The sequence below is a fragment of the Notamacropus eugenii genome, chromosome 3 (genome assembly GCF_028372415.1).
Source record: "Notamacropus eugenii isolate mMacEug1 chromosome 3, mMacEug1.pri_v2, whole genome shotgun sequence".
Taxonomy (NCBI): domain Eukaryota; kingdom Metazoa; phylum Chordata; class Mammalia; order Diprotodontia; family Macropodidae; genus Notamacropus; species Notamacropus eugenii.
Window position 1 is genome coordinate 476,732,464 of NC_092874.1, and position 21,147 is coordinate 476,753,610.

Below are 21,147 nucleotides of genomic sequence, written 5' to 3' on the forward strand. Positions count from 1 at the left end.
AAGTGTCCCCTCCCACCTTTCCTGGTTCACTCACTTTTAGTGCCTGTGACAATGTGTTATTTCTTTTTGTTTTTTTAGCTGTGAAGTGTATTAAGACAGAATATAACTGATAAGGAAGTATGTGAGCTCTTGAGGACAGGAACTATTTCTGATTTACTGCAGGGCCCGGTAAAATGAGCATATTATCTTCACTTAACAGAATCACAGAAGTAAATCACGGTCCAATTAGAAGAACTACAAGGGCTTTCAAAGGACATCTATTCCTAGGCCCTCAGTTTACAGATGGAAAAGTTGAGTCTAGACATGAGTAGGTGACTTGTCCAAAGTATAGCAGGTGTTAGGTAAAAGAGGCCAAATTCAAACTGGCTTCTCTGATTTTTGAGGTACTGTGCCTTCCTCCACCCTCTAATAAATGCTCATTGCCCATCCCTAGTCACCTGGGATGAGCCTCTGCTACTCCCATGTGCCTCTTTGGTGGGACTTACTGGTTGGTGAGCTGCTCAGCACCCACAAACAGGTTGATTCTGGAGAGGCCAGTCCGGGTTCCAAGGAAGGCGACCTCAACACCTTTGTCAGAGTTCCTGAAAAAGGGCAGCCCAGTCAGTCAGCTAACGTTTGCAGACAATAAGCAGATAATGGCTGTTTTATTATTCCAAGCCAGTTTTATGCAATAATATGTTTGAACCAGGGACTGGAAACAGGGTTACAAGAGACACATTCATTTTTCATTGAGATAAACGTATAACCAACCCTGAAGAGTCCTTCCCCTCCAGAAGCGTTTCCAGGGTGATCGGCCCAGAGGCATCACGGGGGAGCTTTGGGTTAATGAGAGTGGCATGTGAAAATGCGCCCCCTGCAGAGGCAGAAGGAAACTAGGCAGCCTTGAAGCCAAAAGCACTAACAATTTATCTGGGGGCTCTGGAGGAGAAGTCTGCATCTTCTCCAAGGAATGATGAATGCATTCAGAGAAAGCAGTCATTGTCCAGGCCAGCCCTGCACACTCACTGTCAAGGCTTGGAGGACGTTATACCACTTCTTTGTGGGGGAGGCCACTGGTGACAATGGGCAGAGAAAGCTGGCATGTGAAGGGCTGCACTGGGAGTGGGAGGAGGCAAGCCAAAGCTGATGCCTGCAGTGAAGTGCCTGGAGGAGAGCATTCTCCTAAGGGATGCAAGAAAAAAAGGGCCCCTCCTGGCAGCTCCTCACTGAGACCCCATGACTGTTCTCTTCAGCCCTATGGAGTGGAACAACATAAACTTCACAAATTTAGAGCTGCAAAGGACCTTGGAGGCCACTGAGTCCAGGCCCATACATTTTGCAGATGAGGAAACTGAGTCCCAAAGAGGTAAAGTAATTTTCTCCAGTTCACTTAGCTAATATATGACCATGAAAGTATTTGAACTCAGATCTTCCTGACTGCAAATCCAGTACTCTATCTTCTATGCCAGTAATGACTAGTTCAATATACCTCAAAAAAAAAAAAAAGCAGAAAAAAGTGGCTATGTAATGTATAACCTTCACTCACCTTGCCTCAGTTTGTCTCTCTACTCATGTGTCCTAAACAAATATATACCCACAGATGCACACACCTGCTCCCTCTCTCCACAAAGAGCACTCTTGAGACAATTCACAAATGAGGGGTTGATGAACACTCCAGTTACCAAGGCAGAATCTTTGCTCTTTGTCAACAAAGATGCTCAACCTTGTATAAAATGAAGAGATGACAGTATGAAGGTTGTCATCAGTACGATGATCTTCGGCATCTGCTCAAGTGGACAAGCAGTCTTACATGGTTCATTTGGATTGTCGTGCAAAATGAAAGTGCTGAGGAAAACATCATTTGGAGATAGGAGTGCTTTATTTCAAGACCTCTTATCTTCACTGGGGAGCATAGTCAGCAAATGCTTCCTAAAAACTCCAATGGTCCAGAAGTAGATTGGGTTGCCTCCAGAGGGGGTGTCTTATTCCACTTTGGACGGTTTTCTTTGACCAGTGGTTGGATTGCCATTTGTTAGAATGAGGAATCCTTTACAGTATGAGTTGGACTAGACAGCTGCTGAGATCCCTTCCCATAAGCCATGACTCATGAGTCTGTGATATTCGTTCTGTGTATATACACAATTCAGAGGTGCTCAAGAAAATACAAACAATCCTCCCTCTCCCCTCATTATTCTTGCACAATAGCTTAAATACTATCCCTCAGGAAAGAAAAAGCAAATAAAAACAAGTAAAAGAGGTACAATTGTTTTAAAAGGAGATTAAGAGGAAAAAGGGGGAGGAATGGAAGAAAAATGAAAGAGGGAGAGGAGGAAAAGACGGAGGAGGAAAGTAATAGAAGGGGAAAACTTGAGAAACGTCCCCAGCTTCATGAGGGTACTGGCACACTATTAAATTTTTTAATTTAAACCATATTCTGAACCTAATCTCTTCCTGCCAGGTCACATAGTCTCATTCATTCTACGCCCTGAATTTTCTCACTTCTTTGTGAATGCATAGCTGTCTAAGCAGAGCCAAGAAAGCTCCTTCTCTCCTATTGGAACCCATCCCCATATCGCTGCATCCCAAACTTCATGGAATGTCAGTGTCCCTCCCTCCACTTCTGGGGCTGAATGCACAACTCTGGGATCATTGCTTTGCTATAGCTCCTTGGGGTTTGGGAATTTGGGGGAAAATTAGAGAAATAGAACATCAGATTTTGGACTCAGCTTAAAATGCAATGATATTTTTAATTCTTGTAAGAAAATTCCCAAAGAGCAGATGCCTGTGACCACTTACTCTGATTTGTTGAGCGCTAGGCTGGTCCAATAAGCCTCAATGGGGGCACTCACTACAGCATCGAAAAGGACTTCTTGTATTAATTCTTTGTCACCTATTGGGACATGAAACAAGGAATGAGTATCAGAGGGATGGATCTAATAAGCTCCAAGGTCACAAAGCACAGTATCATTTGGGCCTCATTGTTTTATGTGTAAAGGAGATGTTATCTAATCCCACCTTGGTCAGGAATAGGCTTCACCAACTTAACAGGGACTCAAATAAAGTTGAGACAAAGAAGAGATTTGAATCTACCTTTCCCTTAAAGGCATCAGCAAGAGAAACGTTACTGTGATTAGGGGACTAGGATACTAGCTGCTAACAATAACTTGAAAGGGGGCAGCCACTTGTCTCCCATTGCAGGGGAGTCTGTATAAACCAGAAGCACAGTCAGGGAGAACCCAGACACCTTATGTCTGGGTAGATTTATTATGTTGTGTTTATAGTGGGTCTGAAAGGAAGCACAGTAAGAGATCTTATCTGGGCACATAACTGGGTTTATCTCTGTCCCAATGCTAAGTTACTCATCAGGCTGCGCTGTGAGATGCTTGAGGTCTTAGGTGCATAGAACATCAGTGGACAGAGCATTCTGGAGCGCAATGTAGGTTCTGACCTGTGTCTGAAAATGGTTTCTGAGTCCATGCCTCCTCTCATGGACATGACTGTACAAGGTCTAAGGCAACAAGTCATGATGTGGGAACCTGGACATGGGTTACTGAGCTCTGGGGGAAATGGCTCCTGGGAGCAGAAGTAGCAGAGTCAGGGAATGGGAAGAAATCACGAGTCTCAGGTAGAGGCAATCCTGACTTTGCTGCCAAGAGGCTATTTTACCTGATACAAGTCATTTCCCTCCCCAAGTTTCTATCCCTCAATAAAAAATAAAGAAGTTGGACTGAATGACCCTTTTGATAATCGCCAGTCCCCACATTATTCTAAACCGATCCTTAGTCCTCCCATTTTCCATTTCTGTGTTTTTCACCCAATTTCTTTCCAATCACTTAGATCTCTTTTACAAAGGCCAGATCCCTCCCACCTCAGCTCCACAAATACTCCATTCAGGCTTATCTCATACGCACAGCATCTTATTTTCCTTAATTGTTTCGCACCCCTCTGCTTGCTCACTCAACCCCATTCAAGTTGAACAGAAGAAGTTGCAAGGAAGCCCGTTGCCATCAATGACCAATACGTTCTATTTATGTTTCTTTACCCCCAAGGAGATTGTGCCTTAGAAGGCATCCACTTAAACCACAGGAATTAATAACATGGAGATTTTAAGCAGACTGGCAAGTAGGTTTCTGGAGATAATTTTGGAGACCGTACTTACACATATCCATACATGTTTATGTGTGCATGTATACATGGATGTGCACACACACAGTTAGCAGAACTAGGAAGGCTTAGGTTCATAGCCTGGGTTCATAGCCTGCCTCTGACACATACTGGCTACCTAACCCTGAACAGGTTACAACTTCTCCAAGTCTCTCTAAGACAAGTTGCACAGAAGGTGGAAGAGTTCCATTCTCTGGATGTTCCTATAGTAATGAAGTCAAGTATCTAGGCCCTGCATATAGGAACTTATGTGTCATTTGGGGAAATAAAAAGGAATATAGGAGAAAAAAAGGAAAGAGGTGAAATATGTCATTTTTCAGAGAGACATCATGATGTGATGTGTCCTATGGGGAAGTGATTCCAATTGAGAGATAGGACATTGGGACATTAGTCCTGGTTCTGTCACTAATGACTTTTGTAACATTGAACAAGGCATTCCACTCTGAATCTCAGGCTCTTTATATGTCAAAGGAAATAGTGAGGTGAGGTACTTCAAAGACCTCAGCTCCTTTACCAACATCTTAAATGAAAGTGTTGGAGGGACAATATGCCAAATCCTTAGGTTTTTGGAGGTAAGTTCACTCTACCAAACCTTTTTATAGAGCTACTCAGAGGAGAGGACCAGATTGGCTCCCTCCCTCTTTGGAAGTCTCATAGAACTTTGTACCCTTCATGTCTTTTTAATTCACTCATTATATCCTCTCTACTTCTCCAACATTTATTTTTGCTCTATCTCATCTTCCTTACTCAGTTGTCAGATTTTTGAATGACCTCACAGTCACAAAAGAATAGATTTACAGCTGGAAAGAAATTTAGATCTCATTTAGTCCCACTGTTTTGCAGATGAGGAAACTGAGGAAGTGACTTGCCCAGAGTGATGTAAATAGTAAGGAGCAAAGCTGGTATTTAAATCAAGTCTTCTGATTCCAAGTCCAGGGGTGTGCCCTTCCTCTATTGCTCTTTTCTGAAGGTTTGGATGGGGTCTCAAAGTTGTCATAAAAGGATACTTGAAGAATCTTTGAGTTTGTCATCACAAGGAACTTTGAACTTTGGTTCTCAGGTGTTAGATACATGGTCAAGCCCTGGCTTAGTCCACAAAGACTTTCCAGAATAGTTAGTCCTGCTTAAATTGTCTGCCATTGACTGAGCCTTTGAGATTCCAGGGCCCTCATCACACCATGATGCTTCAGTTTACTGGAATAGCTATATAGTTCCTAACTAATGTCTGTGCAATTGAGTTGGAAAAAAAAGGGTTCAGTGAAATTTGTTAATTATGTATGGATTTAAAAGCTCCACAATGCCTCTTCTTCCCATTCCCATTTCTGAAAAAAAATTGAGTTTAGCTCTATTTCGCATGATTGCCTGTTTCTGCGAGAGCAAAACTTGCCTGGAAACAATGACTTGAAATATGGTCTTCAGTTCACTCAGTCATTGAACTTTAGAATCAATCCCCCTTCCCCATTGGTAAGGGGAGGGATACTTCCTCTCTCTGCCCCCCCCCCACCAAGTACACACCAAATAAGCTGGAAAACAGACTCACACTGAAGTAGTGGCTCTTTTCCTTTGAGGTAGAGCTTAATAGCATCTAATTGAGACAGCTGTCGGTGTTCAGGCTGTAGGTCTGTGTTGCAATAAGACCTGGGGACATGACATGGCCAAAAACATGAGCATGTAAATATTTACCATTCTCCTCCCTCTGCACCTTTGAACTTGGAGAACTGGGCACAGGGAGCACAAACAGCACGAAACCAAAATGGGGAACAAATACCACATTTATGCATCGTTTAAATCTTACCATTCGTCTGCCAAGGATACATCAGGGTGTTCTAAGTCATGCAGACCTGGAAAGGAATGAGAATGGGTTAATTAATGCTAACTAACTGTGTGTGGGGGATGATTAGGATTATTGAAAGGAACATTTAAGCCCTCCGTTCTAGGTTTTCTTTGTTGTGGGGAGAAAGGTAGGTAGGCTCAGTGGTCTAGCATATGGAATGCAGACATCTCTTTGGCCCAGTCAGTCGACATTTATTAAGCACCTACACTGTGCTAAACATCACCCTTCCATTAGATGAAATAATTCTCTTCCTGACTGTTATTTTCCCTTTCTAATCTTCCTAAACTTTTCTACTACTAATCAAAGGCTTAGTTAATATTGTCCAAGTGGGACATGGCCCCTGGCACAAATTGGGGAGGGGATTTCTTTTTCCTCAGAGGAAGAAAGTGTTCTCTCCCAGGAGTCCACTCTCCCTTGCCCCTACACTTGCCTTGCCTCTTGGTCAGCAGAGGCGTAGCGTGAATCACCTGGAGATGGCCTCTTCTCTTCCAATTCTATGGCAGACTGCCTTACCCACCTCAACTCACATTCCTCCAATTCCAGCTTTAGCTAGTTCAAATTATTCCTGAGAGCCTGAGCTCAGAGATACAGAAGCCTACCTCCTGGAGGAAAGGGAAAAGCCTGACACTACACCTTGAGCAGAGGAGAAGCCTACCTCCTGGAGGAAAGGGAAAAGCCTGACACTACACCTTGAGCAGAGGAGATGAAAGAACCAGGGTTCAAATCCTGTCAATGACGTATACTACCATCGTTGACACTGAGCAAGTCACCTAACTTGCTGGTGCCCTGGGAAACTAAAATTGAAATTGACAGAGGAAAATCTTACCCATAGCAGTGGAGGCAAGTTTCATAGAAAGAGTGCATGACATTGATGAACTTATGGGTCTATATTCTCAGCCTCCTTTCTACTCAACCCTGCCTCTGCCCACAAAAAGGGGGCTAGGGTTGGGTTGCCATTGCTTTCTAGGGTGCAAAGGAGAGTGATAACTAGATTGAAAAACTCTTTTGGAGATTTGAGGATATTGGCAAGGGCTGAAAGAACATTACCGATAGTTCAGATTGTTCATAAATAATAATGGCCAAATTTTATGAAGGCTTTAAGGTTTTTAAAGTTTCTTATAGACCAGATCAAATTTGGGCCTCACAACAACCCTGTGAGGTAGGTACTACTTCAATCCTCATTTTATCAATGACCAAACTGAGGCTGGCAGATGGTAAATGACTTGCCTGGGGTCATACAGCTAGTAAGTGTCTGAGATAGGATTAGAATTCAGATCTTCCACTCTAGCTGGCTGCCAAAGTAGCTCATCAAGGTTTCATGGTGCTCAGACACTGAAGATCATGATAGGAATGAGGTCAGGTGACTCCCAGGCAAGGTTATGACTGGTAAATAGCCAGACAGCCTTTCTGTCCCATCACAGTCTTTACTTAGCAGAGGAGCAGTTAACTGGTGAGCTATTTAAGATGCATCACCTATTTCTATGTTCTAGTGGCTGCCTACTGTCTTTGTCTTTTTATTTAGTTGGGGGACAGGTCACTGATTCATGAACTAAAGAGTCAGCAGGGACTTCAGGAACCAGTTAATCCAACTTGAATCTCAAAAAATAATGTCCAGCACACCCAAGATGTCATACGCCAGACATGACTTGAAGACTTCCAGAGAGAGGGAAACTGCTAGCTCCTGAAGCAGCCCATTCTCTTCTTTTATATCCTCAATTGTGAGGAAGTTTTTCCTTGACATTTAGTCTAGTACAGTCTCTTTGCAGTGTTCATTCATTGCTACTAGTTTTATTCTCTGGGACCAAAGAGCATAGCCCTTCAAATACTTTAATCTAAGTCGTTGCGTCTGCCTGCAGCTTTCCTCAGAATTCTGCGTTTAGCACACAACTATATTGTTAAAGTGACCTGGGGAGATCATCTGGTTCAGCCTCATTTCTTCAGGCAGATGTATATCTATCCAGATGACGGATCTGAAGAGAATGGAGCATTGTCATCTTGAGTAACCAAGTAGCCAGGGCTCCAGCACTTGCCCTGATGGATCATTACAGTACAATTTCTATCCTGTCTAATTATAAAGTAATACTTTCCTATCCTTTTATACAATCTTAACCCCATCCTTTCACCATAATTTCTCTAGTTTGAGAATAACCACTCTATATCTTCTTTATGTCCTTGATATGACATATTAAGACCATAATCCAGTGTTCTTTTCTAGGTTAAACAGTGCTTGCATCCTAAACCTTTCCCTCTGGAACTTCTTGTCCAGCCCTTTAATCACCTCTCCTCTGGGCTTGCTCCAGTTTTCCATTGCAGCTCTGTGGACATGTGCTGACCAGAAGTGGAAAGAGTGCTTGAGGGTGATGTCCTAAGGCAGAAGACCAGAGGATGAGTACTCTTTTGGCTTTCATAAGTCCTGTCCCTTTTAACACACACTAGTTGTCACAACAGTGGCTTTGATGTGGTTCTCCATTGGAACTTGCAGCTTACATTCCCTTCTCCCAATTCATACCTTGTCTTGTGTGTCCTATTCTGCTCCTATAATGAAGTCAACATTTCCCTTTCTTGGAAGCATGGCATGAGAACCTTTTCTCCCTGAATACATGTAAAAACCAGTACTCATCAAAAGGAAGCTTTTGGAGTTCAGGATTTGAGGTGTCTTCTCGGTTTTCACGTTTTTCTTTTTCTCCTTGCTTTTCATTCTGTCCCTAGTTGTCTGTCTACATCCTGAAGTGTAGTGCTGTAAGTATTCCCTTCTTCCTATGAGTCTGGCTATAGTCTAGAAACTCCTCATTGATGATCCGTCCATTGATGCCTGGCATGTATGTGAGATAGTTAAATCGATCTATGATCTTAGTGATTTAGAGTTTCCCTCCTATGGTTCAGATTGCAGCCCATTCCTGCCTGTCCAGTCTCTATTGCTATTGCCTGTGTTCTATCAAGATGCTTTCTTCACATTCTACTGATATTGTGACGGTGCCAGGGAGCATTCTGGCCATTTATCTCCATTCTCTCACTGTTGCTGCATCATCAGCCCATCTTCTCTTCTCGCATACAGTTTCTTGAAAGTGTGCCTTACTCCTTTTTCTTCTTTGAAATTTATTGGTTTAAATAAAAACAAATAAACACACAAAAATGAATAAATATACGTATGAACATAATATAGGTTTATACTATGTTTTGTTGATGCCTTACTTTTATATTATAAATATTTCTTGATGATTCTGACCTTGGGAGAACTCTGTTGTTATAAAATCAATTAAGCAAATTAAGCAAAGATAGTAATAAAATGTTCTTTCCCATGAAAGTGCATCCAGCATTTCATAACCATCATTCTTCCCAACATCTCTATTAAAAAATGTGTTTCTTTAAATAAGAGAAATCTATTTTTCTCCATCCCACCTGAAAGAGAGAGAGAGAGAGAGAAAGAAGTAGAATAAGAACAAGAAGAAAAAATTCTTTGTAACATATGCATAGTTAAGAAAATCAAATATCCTCATTGGCCATGTTCAAAATGCATGTCTCCTTCTTTCTTCTAAATCTATTGCCTCTCTGTCAAGAAGTGAAGAATGTGTTTCATCCTTGAAGCTTTTCCATCATGGTGGTCTTTGCACTCATCAAAGTTCTTACAGTCTTCACAGATTTTGTCTTTAATGTACAAGTTGTTCTCCTGGTTTTGCTCATTCTTGTCTTCAACTATTTATATAAGTTCTTATAAAATGTTCTTATAACACTGAAGTTATATTATGAATTGTTTTCCTGATTCTCTCTTCCTTTAGGTTCTGTTCACAGAAGTCTTTCTAAATATTTTTGAAATCACCTATTATTTCACAGTGCAATACTTTATCATCACATTCATAAACCACAATTTAATTGTCCATTCCCCAATTGATGGGCATCTCATTTGACAGGGGTTTTTGCCAGCACAAAAATGTCTGCTACAAATATTTTTATACATATATGCATACATTTATTATACTCATTCCTTTGTGGTATAGGCACACTATTTGTATAGCTGGGTCAAAGGACATGCGATATTTAGCAACATTTCTTAGTTGTAAATTTCCAAGTTGCTTTGTAGAATGGCTTACTCCATCTACTGGACCTCTAAAAGTAAATCAATGTGCCTGTTCTCTTGGTCATCTCCAACATTTGTCATTTCTTAGTCATCTTTGCAATTGGTGATATGGAGCAGCCTGAATACACTCCACACACACCTCTCCACTTCCCTTCAGGTGATGTTGGTTTTAATTTTTCAGAGCCTGTTTTAGTCTGTCACGGCCACGCTGCAGGACCAATAGAAAGGTGATATTGTAAAAGATGGGCCTTGGCTTTTACCAAAAAGATGGACCTTAGGTGCATGTAAAAGACCTTGGCAATTTCATCAAGGCAATCCAGCCCTAACTCTTCTCATTCAGCTCTTGGCCCCATTCCTACGTGGTCCTTTGACCCTGTCTGATTGAGAGGCATATACTGCTCAACAGGATAGAATATACAGTAGGAGGCAGCTGAATTTTGAGTATTTGTTCAGTTGAACTGAATATTGCTTTGCTTTGTTTTCATGTCGAGCAGGGTTTGTAGGGAATACACAGAAATCCAGATGGGACATCTGGCCAGAAGAAAGAATGCACAACATTATTCTGAGTCCAAAAGAAGACATTTAGTCCAGTTGATGTCACTGTGACCTAGTGATGTCACTCAGTGCCTCCTGAAATATATTTGATTTTTTAATTGGTATTTTGCTTTTTAGTTTGAAAAACTTACTGAAGTCTTGAGCAATCATGTCTAAGAGACTTGATTTTGTGACTAGGCCCCAGTGGCTGGATCACCAAGTCTGTGGTAAAGCTTTAGACTCAGAATCAGGAATTCTGGTGCCTCAAGTCCTGATGTACACTGACTGCATGACCCTGGATATGTCTCTTATTTCTCTATGCCCGGGGCAACTCCCTAGCATTTACCTACTACATCATGGACAGTATGGGATGGAGGATGGTTGTCAAATCTATTTATCTAACCCTGTTCTCTTTGCTTACCTCTAATATCATATCTCCAATTGCCTTTCAGGCATCTTGAGCTGGGTATTCTATAGAACCATTAGACTCAGTATGTCCAAAACTGAACTCATTATCTTTCTCCTGAAACCCTCTCCTCTTCTAAACTTCCCTATTTCTCTTGAGGACACCACTATCTTCCCCACCCCTCAGGTTAACAATGTGGGTGTCATCCTCTACTCACTATCTCTCATTTCCCATATCCAATATTGTTCCAAAGCCTTCTGTTTTCACCTTTGTATCATTTCTTAAATATCCCCCTTTCTCACCTCTGACGCAGTCACTATCCTTGGACATGCCTTCATCACCTCACTGCCCATTGGAGAAGCTGCTGCCTCAAATCTCTCCCCATTGCAATCAATCTTTCTAAAGAGCAAGCCCAACCATGTCACCTATCTACTCAATAAAATCCAGTGACTCCTTATCACCCCTAGATTCAAATATAAAATCCCAACACTGGCTACCTTGCTGTTCCTCAAACAAGATGAACAAGAGACCCCCCTCTCTTGGCTTTGGACATTTTCTCTGGCTGATCTCATGCCTGGAATACCCTCCCTCCTCCTTTCTTCCTCCTGGCCTCTCTGGATTCCTTAAAATCCTAGCCAAAGTCCCACCTTCTACAGGAAGCCTTTCCTGGTACCTCTTAATTCTAACACCTTCCCTATCTTAATCATTTCCTATTCATCCTGTATATAGCTTGGTTGTATATATTCATTTGCTTGTTGTCATTAGATGATTGCTTCTTGACAACAGGGGTTGTCTTTTGCCTCTTTTTGTATCCTTAGCACTTACTGCAATGCTTAGTGTACACAAGTGCTTAATCAATACACATTGATCCACTGACTGGGATTATCATGGGCCTCCCTTCTCATTCCTCACTAGAACACTTCTTTCCCAAGGGAATGACTGTTGGGGTGGGTAGGTCTCATTAGGATGCCTCCAGCTGCGCTTTGTCCATTTTCACCTGTATTGACAGACGTTCCAGGGACCTGGGCTCCCACATTACCAGGAAGACATTGCCTAACGATGAGCTAGACCTTCACAGTCATGGTCATTGTCTGGATACTCTGGATGTTCCCTGCTAAAGCCCTTTGCCTAGAACATGCACATGGCCTAGGAAGGAGCTTCTGCCATCCATCAGTAACAGTCAACAACTGTAGGCTGCCTACTCAAACACCTTTGGGGTGGGTCTCTTTGGCCACAGAGAATGTGAAGAAATATTTCTACCTGTCTGTGTCTACATTTTTTCATGATAAGAAACATAGACCCAAAGAATGTCAGAATTGGAAGGGGCCTCAGAAAATCCAGCTCTGCCCTGAATAAAATATTCATGCACCATCCTCAGCAAGTAGCCTTCTAGCCTTATCCAAAATAGATTCAATTATAGACAATTCATTTATCAATGAACAGCCCATTAGACTTCTTGGTCAGCTCTAATTTTGAGGAAGTATTTCCTGATAACAAGCCTTAATCAGCATCCTTGTAATTCAGCCCATTATTCTTGATTATCTTTTCTGGGGTCAAGAAAAGCAGATTTACTGTGTCTTCCACATGACAATCCTCCTACATAAGCTTCAGAGGCAGAGGATCTGTGTTCATGTTCTGCTCCTAACTGGGTGACCTCAGATAGTCACTTGAAATTCCTGGGACTCAATTTATTCACCTGTTCAATTGAGGAAGTGGGACTAGATAGTCTCTGAGTTCCCTTTCAATTCTAAATATATGATTTTATCATCCTTCTAGTATCTTCTAGATCCAGAGCAAAAGGTGCGAGGTATTTAAATTAATATCTGTTTTAATTAATTAATAAATAGGTATTTGGTTGGCATTCCTTCATCAAACTGGTAACAGAATCAAAAACACACAGAATCTGAGTTGGGAAGAGTCTTGTAAGTCACGCAGACCTATTACTATACCAGTAACTCTGTGGGCTTTTATGCTTGAATATTTTTGATAAGTGGTCACCTAACCCTTGTTTGAATATTAAGGAATCACTACTTTCCAAGGTCATTCACTGAATATTTGGACAGCTCTTCTTGTTAGAGAGTTCTTTATAACAAACTGAAACATGAATCTCTGCAACTTCTGTCTATTATTTATTATTCTACCTTCTGAGACTAAGCAAGGCAGTTCTAATCCATCTTGCACATGACAGCCTTCTAAATACTTGAAAACAACTATTACCCATTCCCAAATCCACCTCCCACACAGACTTTTATTCTGCTGATTAAATATCCCCAGATCCTTCCACTGATCCTCTTATGACATCATGGCTAATCCCTTCCCATCCTCATTTCTCTTCTCTGGCTTTGCTCCAGTTTGACAGTGGCCTTCTTAAAATGTGGTTCCTAAGCCAGTATTCCACCAGGGCAGGGCATAGAGTATCTACCATTCTAGCCACAAGACTTACTTGTGTAGCTTGCAATCATCTTCCAATTTGGGGTCAACATAGCAAGCTCACATTGGGCATGGGATACACTGAAACTCTCAAATCTTTTCCTTACTAGCTGTTGGTTAGAAAGCCTTCTCTATTCCTGTTTATTGATGTTTTGAACCCCTGGAGGACTTTGCATTGATATTTCTTGAATATCATCTTGTCATACTTATCTCAATGTTAGAGTCTGCCAATATCTCTTTATATTGCATGCTTGTTATATCTGTTGATGAATGCTCCCTGCTTCATGTCATCTGCCAAACTTTAAAAGGGCTATTCCAACTTGTCAACATCTTTCCTATAATGTGATTGCCAGGATTGACCTTGGCGATCCAGATGTGGTCTAACCAGGAACTACCCCCTCTCTTGCTCTGAGCATTGTATGCTGTTATGGCCACCTAGGATGGCTTTAGCTCTTTTGAATGCCATGTTAATGAAAATGATTCACAGTGCAGAAATACAATCTGGTACTCAAATAGATATATATTCTAGCAATTACTGGAAACCATTGAAACTGGTCTGGCATGATTTGCTCATTGCAAAGTAGCATTGTTTATTTGTTTTCTTTTTCCTAGTATCATATTTATGTGAAGAGTTCTGCAAAACTTGAAGCACTTCAAAATAGGAACTGTTGATATCCCTCCCTATCATTATTATCTTCGGTGGTCAAACATTTTCTAATGACTTCTTGGGATATAGTGGATAGAAGGCCTCAGTCCAGATATTGCCTCAAACACTATGTATGTCATCTTGGGCAAGTCTTTTAACTTCTCTTGGCCTCATTTTCCCATCTATAAAAGGGGAATGATGAAGATCTCTACCTGAAAGGATTGATGTGAGGTTCAAATAAGATAATACATGGAAAATATTTTGCAAAACTTAAAGCATTATACAATTAAGGAGGTTAAGGTCTCAATCTTCTTCATTATTTTTGTCCATACCTATGATTTCATGGAAATAGAGACCTCTTAAGTGAGGAAACTCATTTCCCAATGCATACTGGCACGTGTCCAGCAAATTCTTGCCTTAGACAGTTGCCTGGGACACTGAGAGGATAACTGATTTAGCTAGAGTCTGAGGCAAGAGGGGAATCCAGGTTGACTTGACTAGAAAATCAGCCCTGTGTCCTCAACAATGGGATGTCTCTTACTCTCCTCCTCTTTCTCCTAATTTAAATGATCTATCCAGTTCAGATGGAGCACTGAACTTGGAGTTAGGAAGGCATGAATTCAAATCCTGCCTCAGAAACTGTATGATCTTGGGCAAATCATTTAACTTTTGTCTGCCTCACTTTCCTTACCTATAAATGAAGATAATAATAATTAGGCTTGTTGTGAGGATAAAAAGAGATATTAGTTGCAAAGTGCTGTGTAAATCTTAAAATACTATATGAATACTACCTATTACTCTCATTATCACCATCATTTTCATTTTCTGTCCATAACAACGACAGTAAGCCTTCCTCCTTTCTTCTCTGTACATCTTCTGGAGAGTCACTACATTTGATCTAGGTCAAGGACTTACCTGGTTCTCTTGCCAGGATCTATGGTCTTCAAACTAACTGGATATTTTAGTGATATCTCATGATGCCCTCATAAGTAGACACATCCACTTACAGAGAGACAATCATCAAGGTGAATCCCCACTATAGTCCATCCCCATTTTACTAATAAATAATTCCAGTAGAAACCAGAGATGTGACATAATTTGCTGAGATTTGCTTCTCTAGTTAATGAAGAAAACAGAGTCCTAGTGACTTGTGGCAGACAATGGAGAGAGCCCTTTGCTATAGCATCAGAGAATCCTGCTTCCAGTTCCCCATCTCTGATGCTTTGAGAAAGTGATTCAATTTTTCTCAGCTTTCTATGCTAAATGAGGCAGTTGGGACTGTTGCCTTCTAAAGGTCCAGCGAAATGATGGATCCAGCCTTAAACAACAGTGATGAAGTAGGGAAAGCAGCAAAGTTGAGCTAACCTTCTTGCCACACATCCCTCTCCCCAAGTGTCCATATGGTACCAAAGAATTGGGAAGGAAAAGAGAGGAAGGATCTTACCTTCTTCAATAGTTACATTCCCTCTGAAGAAATATTTTCCATGTCCTCTAGAGAGAGCCACACCTAAACTGTGCAGAAAAATAGAGCAGACTTTGACATCAGGCCTTTGTTGGAAGAGGCTTGAATGTTAGCATTTTTCTTTTCCATTTTCACACTGTCATTTCATGTTCTCTAAACAATTTACAGAAGAGTTTATTCAGAAAAAGAAAAAAAAAAGCATTCTTGATTAGGACTTAGGATTCTTAGGTTCAATCACTCTTTCTTGAAAAATGATTCTGAAGGGATATACCAGCAACAATTGTGTGTGTGCATGTGTGTGTGTGTGTGTGTTTCTAAGAAGTGTGGCCAACAGCTCAAAATTCCAGAAAAGGAGAAGACATATGCACCCTTTGTTGGTTTCCAATCCCTGTGTGTTTACCAAGGTGTTTCTGATCTTTGTTTCAGTCTCATGCATCCAATGTTTCCAGTAAGTAACATGTCTTATTATATCAATAGAGACTAGGTTGGGGGTGAGGGATGCCTTCACAAGGGCGAAAGCCCAAACTTTGAGTGCCGTCTGGAATTGGTCAAGAACCTCATATACGATATTGTTCCTTTGTGATAGTATTTTTTAAAAATCTCTCTCCTATTCTCATTTAGTTTAATAGCTATTCTCTTTTGAGTTTATCTAAATTAAGATAAGAATTTTTTAAAATAGTTTTCTCCCTTAGAGGATCCCCTCAGTATTTCATAAGGTCCAGAAGTCAGATACTGGTATGATTTCTTTGAGTTGCAAACAGAACATACTGATGATCGTTTAGAATGCCCCTCATTGTTAAAAGAATAAGTTATTTTTCTTAGAAAAGGCTATCGTTAGTCAACATTATCTGTTCCTTACACACCACCACACTAAAGGTCGGAATCATTAGATAGCTTAACTGGTCACATTTTAAGAAAATGATACAGATCACTAGTTTATCAGAAAATGAAAATATGTGGAAAATAGTATATCAATTTTCAAAAAAGCTGTAAGACACATGAAGCTGTGCAATAAAAAATTATGTCATTTTTCAATATTATTGTTAATGGAAATATAAGCATTTCGAGTTAGTTGGGGAAAGAAAGGCCAGTTCCAAAACGAAAAAGGATTATAAGGGACAAGAGAGATTATGTTCATAGCCACTGTACTTAGGGTAAGGAGATAAGAAGACAGAAGGTGACTCATTAGGTATGTAGAAGTTAAATGATGAAACCCCCCAGAGACCCTTTGGACACTTACAAGGCCTCTCCTCCCTTGTGTCCCCAGCCCCGGTACTCAACGGAAATCACCAAAACTATGTGCTCAGGAATGGGATGTAAAGCCATGGCCAAAAGAGTCAGTTGCCCTGGAATTTTGAGGACCATCTTTCCAATTCTGGAAAAAACCCAGGAGCATCATGGGAAAGCCCCTTTCTTGGCTCTGTTCAGCCTTTTGAAAGGCTACTTAATCATCTCTGGGTGATGAATTCGGTGGATGTCAGCAGCTTTGGTACAAACACAACTGATGGGGCTGATGAAATGACCAGGTATCATGGCAGGCTCTACCTGAAAGGCGTGCCCTTGATGTCAGTGTAATAGTAGTCATTTGTCATCACCAAAACCCGTTTCTAGATCAAAGGAGAAAAAAAAAGTCACAGAGAAAAGAAAATAGTGTTAGTCTGCCAAGTGTATTTTCCAGACAATAAAACCATTAAATAAATAGACACAATATGGATAAGGTTAACATTACTCTAGGAATCTTTTTGGAGATAAATACAGACTAGAGGAAAATAACCCCAATGAGAGATATCTATTCCAGATATCAGCTTCAAAGTTAATTTTGCCCAGTGGTTGGCTTTAAATGAGGCTTGAAGAATGTTTTAGAAAGTGTACCCCTTTGTCCACTGTCTTCTTGACCTCCATGGAAAATTTCCCCGTCTTCCGATTCACCATGGCATTTCTGAGCTAAAAGAAGGGAATAGATTTGCATTATTACCTCTCTCAATTGACACAGAATCCAGTCTCCTCATTGTCTGCCCCATGTATAATGAAGAGGCCAGACTGGAAGTCAGAAAAAGGCGAAAAATACTAGGCTTTTAATTTGCTATGATGAAACCTTAGGAATTTGGGTTGGTAGTGAGTCTGCTATACTTAGACTTGGGATCTCACAAAAATCAACATTCTGTTCTTCCACCCAACACAAGGAGGGTTTATAATCAGTAAATGACCTCCACATATAAGTTGGGATCCTTATGGAACCTTCTAGAAAGGCCCTGACTATATTAATGAGTTCCTGATGGGACCATGATAAGTATAACTTAAGTTTTAAAACATCAAGTTCATAAAACATGAGTTAATAAGTCAACCTCCCATCACCAACTACCATCATTCATAGAGCAGGGGCATTTCCAGATGCCCCCCACTGTTCATGCCAGTTATCTGAAGTCTAAAGCCCAACTACCACCATATTGCCTTGTGTTTATCTTCGTGCATGTCACACCATCCTCCCAACCTCCCCTGTAGAATGCTAGGTTTGGAGACCAGAGTGCTTGAGTCGGAATCAGAAAATCCAGAGATTATATTGTGCCTCAGACATACTGGCATTGTCACCCTGCACGAGTCATTCAACTTGTCTTAGCCTTAGTACTAATAGCACCTACCACACAGGTTGGTGTGTGAATCAATTGAGCTTGTACATGTAGACACTTTGAAAGTCTTAAAAGCACCATATACAGCTGGCCATTTTATTTATCAAAGCATGATATGAGGTAAATGCCAAGTAACTCTTCACAGTGGATGAAGGAGAGAAGAGAAATACCAAAAAATTGTCTGTTTTAATGCTTTCTTTGCTGAGCTGAGCCTGGATGGCCAGCATGCTGGCCCTCCTGTGTTCTGTTGCTCACGTCAAGGAGCTACCCACCCACCTCTGCTGGAGGACCCCTCCATGGATGACTTCTGCTCACAACATGTGACCTTTCCAAGAATTCCAAGGAGGGCCATGGACAGGATGAAGGATGTACAGACAGAGGCCCCAGTGGAAAACTCCTCTGCAGCACACGGCAGGCGGGAGAAGTGAGCAGGGCACTGGGGAGCCAGCCAGGAGGCCTCACCCCACTTGGTCCTGCTTTCATTTTACTTTTCCCTTTTGGAGGGTCTCCGACTCACTCTGATCTATTGAACTGGTTCACTAAATTCAGTTGCTCAAGATCAAGGTTAACATGCTATGTCTCTGAGAGAGCCAGCAAAGAATACTTTTCCCTATTGGAAGAGGCTTGTATAAAATAAAACATGTCCTTTATTCTCTCTCTGTCTCTCTGTCTCTGTCTCTGTCTCTGTCTCTGTCTCTGTCTGTCTCTCTCTCTCTCTCTCTCTCTCTCTCTCTCTCTCTCTCTCTCTCTCTCTCTCTCTCTCTCTCTGTATGTCTCTCTCTCTCCTCTCCCATATATATGTGTGTATATACGTGTATACACATATAACTTAATATAGGCAATTCTGGAAATATTTTCTCCTTGTAACTTTTGTGGTTTTGGACCCAGAGAGCTGGTCCTAATTAACAGTCTACTTCCCAACTCTTCAAAATGACTCCACTTCTCTTTAACATGGTTTGCATTTCTCCCTCCTCCTTCTTGCCCCCTTTAGTTACACAGGGTCTTCCCCTCCCACAGCCCCCATGAAAGGCAGAGAATCCCTGAAGAAACCTCCAAGCTTGCCATAGCTCACAAGCTCAAGCCAGGATGGAGGCCTTGGGAAAATGAGCCCCCAGCAGCATTGCCGCTCTCCCAGGGCTCTTGGACTGGGTCTGTTCTTTCCTTTAAGTCAGTGTATTCCAAAGTGGGGCCTGGGGAAGGGCCTCTTGGGTCTCTCAGCTACACAATTTGGAGAGGGCTTCACAATCTCATCTAGGACTGGGAGGGGAAGCCAGAAAGGCTGAGGTAGAGGCCCTGTATTATAAGACAGAATTTATCTACCAGCTACTCAGGGAGAAGAAGAGGACAAAATCATCAAAGGCAATGAATTATTCTGCAACGTACTAAATTATCTCCAAGGCAAAGGAAAACTTTAGTAAAAATTATGGATAGAAATCTTCAGTCTATGAAATATAGGTTAAGATTAGACTGCCTACTGGAGATGCCAACACAACATAGGGACAAGAAGGCCTGGGAGGGGGTAGGTGGGATCAATGAATCCACTGAGAAGTTTTTTTTAAGCAACTATTGTGTGTAAAGAACTATATTAAGTGTTGGGGATAAAAAAGCAAAAAAAAAAAAATACCTGTCTTCAGGTGGCTTATAGTCTATCAAAGGAAACACCAGTGCCCAGAAAAGTATCTCTAAAACAAAAATAAACTAAATTAAAATGAATTGGAGAGTGAGGGTGGAGGCAGAGGAAGCACTAGCAGCTGGGGAGATCAGGAATAGTCTCATATGGGAGGTCACGTTTGAATAGAACCTTGAAGGAAGTTAAGGATTCTTGCACAAGTAGTCGAAGAGGGAGGGCATTCCAGGCAAAATCACGGAGGTCAGAGAAGGAGTGTAATGTATGAGGAGTGGCAAGAAGTCTGATGTGGCTGAACCACAGAGTTTCTCAAGGAGATTAAGGTGTAAGAAGCCTAAAAAAGGTAGGTGGGAGCCTAGTTGGGAGGACCTTTACCTACCAAACAAAGAGGTTTGTATTTTATTCAAGGTTAGTGGAAATAATAGAAAAGTGGAGGATTGAGCAAGGAAGCCACATGGTCTGACTTCTGCTTAAAGGAATGAGAATTTTTGGTCTTCACCTGAGCACTCCGACACCTCCCTTTCTATGGAAGCATTGAGCCAAGCTCCTCTCTGCAGAACTTCAAGGGAAATCTTAATTTCTGCTCTCACTTTATAATAAAAATAACTTCCATTTTATATAGCAGCACATTCATGTTTTATCTTCCTTATAAAAATTTTGGTGAAGGAGGGAATACAATTTGACCTATCCCCATTTTGCAGATGAAGAAACTGAGTTTCAACCAGGTTAAGCCTCTAACCCATGATTTACCAATTGGTAAGAATGAGATCTTAGATTTGAACTCAAGACCACTGACTCAAAATCTAGCATTCTTTTTGTTACAGTTCCCAGTGTCAAGAGTCAGAGCAATCTTAACCTGGATGAATTATTGCTTATGAGACATGGGGGATGTCATACATGCCCTTGAAATTCAGTTTTCTCCTCTACAAAATTGGCAGGTCAGACTAGATGGCCTCTAAGACCCTTTCCCAAATCTCAGTTTACCATCCTATGATTTTCCTCCTGGGACTTTGACAGTGTCAGCTGTGTCAAAAAGGACCTGGAGCAAAGATGAGATGAGCAGGGCGGCCCAGAGGACCATCCATTCTGAGAGCCAGAAGGGAGAGGAGAGAGATGGATCAATGATTACATGAAGGTCCTACAAACTTAGACTGATTCAATGGCTAGAGCTGAGCATGGAGTTAGAGAGAAACAAAAGACAGGGATGAAGGTGTCCTCAGGTCCTCAAAACCATACAATGAAGAGATTGGATAAGATAGAATCTAAGGTCTCTTCCAGCTCTAAATTGATGACTCTGTCGCTGATTTTTAAAAAATTCCAAGGACTTTGTCTTAGCCCTAAGGCCAGCTTGAGATGCCTTTTC

The 21,147-nt window shown here is 41.3% G+C and overlaps 1 protein-coding gene across 2 annotated transcripts in view; it reads right to left on the minus strand.

Annotated features, from left to right (window-relative positions):
- The window catches only part of CACNA2D3 (calcium voltage-gated channel auxiliary subunit alpha2delta 3), a 1,103,218-nt gene that overhangs the window by 216,227 nt on the left and 865,844 nt on the right, over positions 1–21,147 (minus strand). For both annotated transcript variants that reach the window (XM_072599035.1, XM_072599036.1), the window contains exons 18-24: positions 17,403–17,474; positions 17,076–17,137; positions 15,513–15,580; positions 5,939–5,984; positions 5,684–5,781; positions 2,776–2,869; positions 486–581 (exon numbers count right to left, since the gene is read on the minus strand). In XM_072599035.1, the coding sequence (XP_072455136.1) occupies positions 486–581; positions 2,776–2,869; positions 5,684–5,781; positions 5,939–5,984; positions 15,513–15,580; positions 17,076–17,137; positions 17,403–17,474 (536 nt within the window). The remainder of the gene's footprint in view (positions 1–485; positions 582–2,775; positions 2,870–5,683; positions 5,782–5,938; positions 5,985–15,512; positions 15,581–17,075; positions 17,138–17,402; positions 17,475–21,147) is intronic.